Genomic DNA, 8105 nt, shown 5'->3' with positions numbered 1-8105 from the left:
TGGAAGAAGTACAAGATCAATTAAATTATGGAGTTACAATAACTAATTGGATGAGCGAGTGCTGTTAAATAATTTCTAAAGTTGCAGTGAAACATTAAATTTTGCATTCAAGGCACAGAAAATTCTCTCCAAAAATTAACAATTCGGTTCCATGAAACAATGGGGACTGACCAATGTTTCCCTTATTTAATATCAAAACCTCTCCATCACACAATGGAAGAATCATTTTCTGCATGTTGGCCCTACCCAGACCTGCAATCAATAAAAAGCAGAACAAAATCAGTCAATATTACATCGCACAACATGAAGGCACACTCAAAAGAGTAACTAGAAGTAACTATCACATTGGTGACAAGTGTAAAAAATAGCACACAAAGCGACAAAAATCTAAGGTTGTGAAGCCAAATTTACAAGTTTCATTTGAGTCTTGCTCTCAGCTCCTCTGCCACCGCATCAATGAACTCCTCGGTGTTCAGCCACTGGTCCCTAGTCACCCTGCATGAGATGAAAAGGTTTGCGTAACATTATTTATTTATTTATATAGTTCATGGTTAAAAACAAAAGAAAGGTAACATTGTAGAAACAGCAGAGGTGACATGAGATCAGACGGTACTTGGATCCATGAATGAGGATAGCAAGATCTTTGGTCATCCTTCCAGACTCCACAGCTCCAACACAAGCAGCTTCCAGTTTTGCAGTAAAATCAAGTAGTTGAGCATTTTCATCTAGCTTTGCTCTGTCAAAAAACCAAAAATATTGTCAGATTCAGAATGTTCATTAAATTGATGTTAAAAGCTGAAACCTAGGCAAGCACAGAGGTCCTGAAATGGAATATAGTTACTTAATTGGCTGACTGTTACAATTATAAAGATACAGATCGAGTTTCTCTAGTGCACAGAAAAAAAAATTGAAGACCTTACAGATTCTTGAAATACATCTTTAGTATATATTAACCATATGGAATATGAAAAATACATAAAAGTAATCTTTCTAGTTTGTACTTGCAGTTATGACCACTACTGTAATCCAAAAGAAAGCTAAAGATACCTGTGCGCAAGCCCACGTGACCAAGCAAAGATTGAAGCAATGCTATTTGTACTGGTTTCACCTCCCTTTTGGTGAACCCTGTAATGACGGGTTACTGTGCCATGTGCAGCTTCAGCTTCAATAGTTTTTCCATCAGGGCACACCTAGAAGAGAGAAATTTCAATCACTCTAGATTAGAATCACTTATAGCACCGTCAATTCAGACAAAAAAACAAATCTGCAGCATGAAGTGTGTCTGCATAACCACCATGAAATAGACAGGGTTAAAGATACAAAATCGTCCAAAGCAACGGAAACTTTGACATTTACAGGTCCGCTGTGTTTCTTATAACTAAGCACCACTTTTAAGGAGTACAGGTGAATTAGATGATCATTAGTTCACAGAAAGACCAATTCGATAAGATGCTCAAGTCCCCAGAATACAAAATTAGATGATCATTCAGTTCACAGAGACCAATCCCATAAGATGCTCAATTCCCTGAATACAAAACTCGCCCTCCACAAAAACAAAGCCATAAAAACCAGTACATATTGAAATTGCTTCTTTTCTTGCAGATACTGAAATATCTTCGTCCATCACATAAACATTAGATCTGAACAGCATAAGCTATACAGCAGTAATATCTAAGTAGAAAAGATAGCAGTTCCAGAATAAAGATTTAAATAGTCAGCAGACAAGAAATAACAAAAACATGTGATGGAGAAGTTCCTACAATCAAAATTATCATAGATACTGATTATTATGCACTTATGTTCTGAGTTTAGAATGCTTGATTGCATTTCAACAATAAAAAGGAAAAAGTCCTTTCTCCTTTACAAACCTCTAAAGCCCTTGTCACACTAGGTAAACACAGTCTGCAATACAAATTCCAAAACAAACAGGCATGCTGCCCCTACCATGTGCTTATTTGATCATAACCTATGTTTACAGTAATCTAAAGACATGACAAGCATTTCCTACATACATGCACACCAGGTTCGCTATGAAGATACATACCAGAACAGATGTCATCAGACCAAGAGATCCAAAACCTGAAAATATAGGGAAGAACATCTGGTGATTAACACATACTAATCCTAACTTTGGTTTTCGAAATTTAACAGTAAATAGTTTATGAGAACTACTTTTGTCTTCTGCACTAAAACATTCTTTTTAAAACAAAGTGCTTAATATGATGGATGATGACAGAGTACGAACCTTGAGCTAAGAAATCACTCTGTACGTCTCCATCATAATTCTTGCAAGCCCATACATAACCACCTTCACTCTTAAGTGCATACGCAACCATGTCATCAATGAGGCGATGTTCATACCTGTTAAATATCACAATACCATAAGAAACAAACTCCAAAGATTTGTACAGTTAAAAAAAAAAAAAAACTACAAAGATTTGAATGTGCTGATGAGCTGAAGCATTTGGAGACAGCTCACCAGATTCCTGCAGCCTCGAATTTGGATTTCCATTCAGCTTCATACACCTCCTGGAAAATGTCCTTAAACCTACAGAATGGAACAAAAACAGTGAGCACAAATAATTTCTACATCCTTAAACCTACAGAATGGAATTAACTATGCAATAAAAACAGTAAGCACAAATAATTTCTGCAGATTTAGGAGGTGAAAAATATATAAGGCCAAAATTCAGGCATTAGTTGGATAAATGTGTAAGAGATGCTCGTTATATTCCATACCTTCCATCGTATTTTTTCAAAATAGTATTTTTGGTACTAAGATAAAGTGGCCACTTCTTCTGGTAAGCAGTAGCCATTGAAGCTTCAGCAAAGGCACGAATTGACTGTACAGAACATGTGATAAAGAACAATATTAGCAGGGAAAAGATGCTATTCAGTTAAGAGAACATCATCAATGGAATAAAAAGGGTTACATGTTCACCTCATCTGTATTATACATGGATAAGGCAACTCCTCCAGCACCAGTAAAGTTGAATACCTGTAGTTCAACCTCCTCTTCTTTTCCCTCTGGAAGAGAACAAATTGGGTAAAAGGGTACTGAAAATAGTAGAGGGAAGTAAAAGAAAAAAAGTCAAGGCATCATGAAAATAACACTGTAAATTCATGAAGCTGAGGCTTTCTCCCTCCTAATACAGAACTTCATCATAATGCAACATGAACTATGATTGTTCGTACCAAATACTAATTTGAGCTTGCCAGGCCCTTTGATGACTGTATCAGTTGCTCGGTACTGATCACCAAATGCATGCCTTCCGATGCATATGGGCTTTGTCCATCCTGAGAACAATAAAAGCAGGTTAGGCAGGCATATATGGTATAGTTGCACTAGCACAAGAATGACATCATTTTTACAATACCTGGAATCAGTCGTGGAATGTTTTTACAGATAATTGGCTCTCTAAACACCGTACCTGCAACCAAAACAAGTATTGACACAAAAATGAGCTACCCCAGTCGCTATTGACATTTAAGATGCAATTATGGAATATTGACAAACCATTTAGGATGTTTCTGATTGTCCCATTTGGGCTCTTCCACATGGATTTCAGGTTAAACTCCTTGACCCGAGCTTCATCTGTCATGTTTTTAAAAAATTTGGCCACCAAACAAATTAAGATGTAACCATCAATAATAAAGTACATAATCATGTCATTGCATTAGCATGAAGCAAGATGTTACAGATGTGGATTTTACCAGGAGTAATTGTTGCGCATTTGATTGCTACGTTATATCTGCAATCGAATAACAAAAATTTGAGTTCTATGTGAAGACATGAAAACTATGGAAAGATAAAAATAGTCATAGGAATATATTTTGCTGCAAACATTATCAGGAGACCATCTTCAGCAACTCTATTTATATATCTGGTGACATAAAGTGGGGAAAAATTCTAAAACATCCATAATATTATTGTAGTTCATGAGGAAGAAATGAAATTGAATTTCTAGCAAGCCAAAGTTTCCAATTTTAAGCAAAAGGCTGGAATAAGTGAAAGCCACAACCACTACCATCAATAAGACCGGAAAAAAAAAAAAGAGAGAGAGATGGCATCCATGAATGGAGGAAGGCATTTCAATCATTTGACAAAATATATTGGTTCAAAAAGCAGGGAGAGAAAAAATATTTCAGTGGTAGATGAAAAATCTGCAAATGATGTCTCCTAACTTGAAAGGACTATGCTTACTTGAGAGTAGCTTCTGCGCTTTCTACTGTAACTTTATCATCAGTTGCATCACGATTAGGTAGGCCTAAGTCGAAGTACTTTATATCCAAGTCCAAGAAAGGAAAAATAAGCTGCAAGATCCATCAAAAGATCAGTTTCAGTAAAAATTAATATTTAAAATAATTGTAACAAAAAAAAAAATTACAGTATGATATTCAAGGAAAAACAAATAGAAAAGGGTACAGAAAGCAAAATGGATTTAAACAATTGAAAATTTCATCAATCACCTTCTCTTTGATTGATTTCCAAAAGACTCGAGTCATTTCATCCCCTGTACCACAGATATAATAAACAGTGATGTCAGACTTCACTTAATATCTAGATGGCACGAGCACATCAAATAATTGGACAGCTAACAAATGCATCATCGTAGTATCTTCTAGGCATTTTTTTTTTTTTGCTGAGCAGCAGAAGCTGCTTTTCAGGATGAAGGGTGACAGATGTCTTCTTCTTAGAAGACATGTGCTTGATGTTTCAGAAATGGCGGTTCCTTTCTTTCTTTCTTTCTTGCCTTTTATTCTTCTCCTTTCTTTCCCTTCTTGCTCCCTTACTTCCTTTCTTTACTTTTGTTCCCCTTCCTTCATTTCTTTCTTTCCCTTCATTTCTTCTTTCTTTGATTTCCTTTTTTAGTTACTTGCTTTCTTTTTTAGTAGAATCCAGTCTTTATTTTTGTTCTCCTTTTCCTTCTTTCTTATCTTTTTATTATTCTTCTTTCTTTCCCTTCTTGCTTCCTTCCTTTCTTTCCTTTTGTTCCCCCTTCATTTCTTTCTTTCATTTTTCTTCTTCATTTCTTCCCTTTTCTTCCTTCAATTCTTTCTTTTTATTTCCTCTTCTTTCCTCATTTCTTTCCTTTTTCTTCTTTCTTTCTTTTAATTTTTCCTTTTCTTTTGCTTTCCTTTATTTTTTTTCCTTTTCTTCTTCTTTCTTTTCTTTCTTTTTTCTTCCTAGTTCTTCTGCTTTCCCATAAATGGGTTTTAGAGCCGTACCCGTCCACCTTCACCGATTACCGAGACACGCCATCCCATCAGGATTTAAAACCATGGTCCAAACCACTTTTAGAATTATATCAAAGTCAAACGAAACAGTGAACACATTGCAGATCATCTTCCCATAATCTGTTCATCTTTTTTTGATGAGATCTTTCATAAATCTATTCATCTCTTCTATTAAAGTTAGATTATGAATTTAACCTCGATTCAAAGCAACAAATGTTTGAAAAGCATAACAGCAGGCCAAACAAATTTTCCAACTTAATTTACCTGTGTTGCCGCTTGCTTCACTAAAATCTCATTCTTGCTTCCTAATATATACTCCACATTCATTTCCCTGACTAAAATCTATTACCGATCCAGCATTCTAAACCCTAAACAATATAGTCAACGGAATCGCAACTGAACAGTAGATGTGATAACGATAACCATACAAATCTAACTTTGGAAATCAGGTGACCACCAAAAAAAAAAAAACCAACTACTATTTGGGATCCATCCACATCAAATCAACCTCCCCTAATTTTTAGGATATCAACTGAAAACTCATTCGCAACAGCGCGAAAAGCGTTCTCAGACACCTAAAAAGACCAGAGACTCCCTCTGTATTAGATTCGGCAAAAATCACTATAAAGAAGCACCAAGATCACTTATAAACCTTAGAATCGGACACCAAAAACAAAAAAATAGATAAACAAACTATTATCTAGCATTCATGAATCATAACAATAAAGTCAAACAAACACGAATAACATCGAAACACGAGAAAGCACGGATCCGATGACGGTGATGCTGGAAACCGTGCATCAGGGAGTCTAAACATTAATTGGATCTAAGAAAGAAGGAGAGAAAAAAAGTAGGTAACAAAAAAAATGATGGAATTGAAGATAGAGAACGGCTGAGATGGGTGATGGAGGTGGAATAGAAGGGTTGCTCACCGTCCATTTCGACAACGGGGTTGGCGACCTTGATCTTGTCGAACGCCATTTTGCTGCAGGTGGGCGCCGCGACGGAGAGAGAAGCGAAGATCGGAGGGAAGAAGGAGAATGGGGAGTGAACCAAATTTATAGTCCCGGAAAAGGGTTATTACTTGGAAAAAACATGGGGTGGGGGGCGTGGGGGCGGGCGCGGGGGCCGTCTGAGAAACTGGGACTCGGGCAACCGACACGTGTCGGTTTCCGTATTTCTTGCTGGCTGGCTTTTCTAAACAGACCTGTTTGTTGCTTAATTTACATGTAACTTGCCTCCTCGGTTTTTTTTTTTCGTTCTGCAACTGGGCTGACTGGCCGGTGTGGCCTTTCGTTACACAATGCTAGGCCCAACTGAGCTGTACACTGGCATGTAGGGCTGAAACAGGATTGGATACCAGTGTGTCCTTATGTATATTTGTTTGATCTAATGAAAATAAATATAGATATTATTTAAATATAAAAATTTATTTTTATATTTATTTTAAATAGATATAGATATAATTTAATTATTAAAAATATAGATATAATTATAAATATTATTTAGATAATTAAATTTTATGGTTACGGAATCAAAGATATTACTAAATAGATGATAAATCAAGTTAATGATATATTTATATGGTTGTATATATTTTTTAAAATTAATAAATATTACATAAAATTATATATAGATTCGAATATGGATCGGATAGTTATTTATCCTTATTCTTATCTATTTTTCTTTAATGGATATGGATACGGATATGATATTAGTCAGATCTTCAAATTTTTGTTTATATTCAGATTGATTCGGATATGAAAACGAATTCGAATGGATAATATCTATACCACTTTTATCTCTATCAATATATCAAATATTTAAAAATTATAAAAAAATTCAAAAGATATAAAGTATCTGCATGCCCGTATAAAATGGGATTTAACCCATACATCAAGACGAGGAATATTTCGAGCAGTCTTGCACAAAGGTTTTCCTGTGCCACATGTGCAAAGTTTTTACAGTCCGTGTGATTGATGCTTGGAGTCAATAAAGGAAAAAGGGTTATACCTTCGCAAACAGTTTACAAGTGATTCCTATGTACCCAAAATGGTATGTAATGGTTAAAATTATCTATAAAGAAGATATTAGTAAAGAGTAATCAAAATTTTACTTTGTGGCAAATAGGATTGATTTTCTGGGCACGCAATTATAGTTTGGATGCTTGACTTATGCATGCCTTTGTCATGCATGAAAAACTTTAGTTCCACTAAGGAGAGCAAATGTCAGTATATTCATATATATTGTTCATCCATATGGGTGAAAATGGATCCCATGCATCCATATTCATTTCCATATCTAAATCTATCCAAATAAATATACAAATTATAGTATCCAAGTAATATTTGTATTAAGAAAAATTCTTTGTGCACCACAGGTGGTGTAGAATCGGACGTGGAGTGCATAACTTTATGTGATTGGTATACATAGTCACTACTTTCCAACACACATTTAATGTCTATAGTTCTGTTTTTTTCATTTAAAAATTTTGCATGACAAAAATATTCTTATTTTTTAAAAAAATTATGATATCCTGTAGCATATTATGACTTCCTATACGCAGGATATCATAATATGACCCAAAAAATTATAGCATCATATGGCATATTATGACGTCCTGCGTTAAATTATGACTTTCTGCATATAAGATATCATAATATGGTCGAAGATATCATAATATAGAAGGGGTATTTTTGTCTAATCACTTTTCAACGCGTATTTAATGTCTGCAGTTCCGCTTTTTAGTTTGAAAATTTTAAATGACGAAAATATCCCTGCTCTTTAAAAAAATTATGACATCCTATTGCATATTATGACATTTTGCGTTAAAATTATGACTTTTAGTGTACAAGATGTCGTAATAT

At 34.9% G+C, this 8105-nt stretch overlaps 1 protein-coding gene across 2 annotated transcripts; it reads right to left on the bottom strand.

The window, feature by feature from the left end:
- On the bottom strand, positions 1 to 6321 carry LOC105039135 (isocitrate dehydrogenase [NADP]). 2 transcript variants are annotated; one of them, XM_073253055.1, is made up of 16 exons: positions 6171 to 6321; positions 4471 to 4514; positions 4205 to 4314; positions 3715 to 3752; positions 3518 to 3595; positions 3378 to 3431; positions 3196 to 3297; positions 2942 to 3057; positions 2740 to 2843; positions 2480 to 2548; positions 2246 to 2361; positions 2045 to 2079; positions 1048 to 1190; positions 614 to 736; positions 412 to 495; positions 1 to 252 (listed from the first exon to the last, which is right to left on the bottom strand). In XM_073253055.1, exons 1-15 carry the CDS (start codon positions 6217 to 6219, stop codon positions 417 to 419), a joined length of 1260 nt encoding a protein of 419 aa, XP_073109156.1. In that variant the 5' UTR covers positions 6220 to 6321; the 3' UTR covers positions 1 to 252; positions 412 to 416. The 2 variants fall into 2 exon arrangements, with proteins under 2 accessions (XP_073109156.1, XP_010913457.1); XM_010915155.4 differs by having other exon boundaries at positions 2942 to 3027; positions 6171 to 6320.
- Between the last annotated feature and the right edge of the window lie 1784 nt (positions 6322 to 8105).

Source organism: Elaeis guineensis, chromosome 2, assembly GCF_000442705.2.
Source record: "Elaeis guineensis isolate ETL-2024a chromosome 2, EG11, whole genome shotgun sequence".
NCBI classification, from domain to species: domain Eukaryota; kingdom Viridiplantae; phylum Streptophyta; class Magnoliopsida; order Arecales; family Arecaceae; genus Elaeis; species Elaeis guineensis.
Note: the sequence above shows the minus strand (reverse complement) of the source record. Positions and strands in the feature narration are given on the sequence as shown.

Excerpts from the sequence above, each read along its gene's own strand:
- LOC105039135 (XM_073253055.1), bottom strand. The coding sequence starts at position 6,219 with ATGGCGTTCGACAAGATCAAGGTCGCCAACCCCGTTGTCGAAATGGAC. Across the intron at positions 3,432-3,517 it reads AATCAGAAACATCCTAAATG|GTACGGTGTTTAGAGAGCCA; the intron begins GTTTGTCAATAT and ends TTTTGGTTGCAG. Across the intron at positions 2,844-2,941 it reads CCATGTATAATACAGATGAG|TCAATTCGTGCCTTTGCTGA; the intron begins GTGAACATGTAA and ends TGTTCTGTACAG.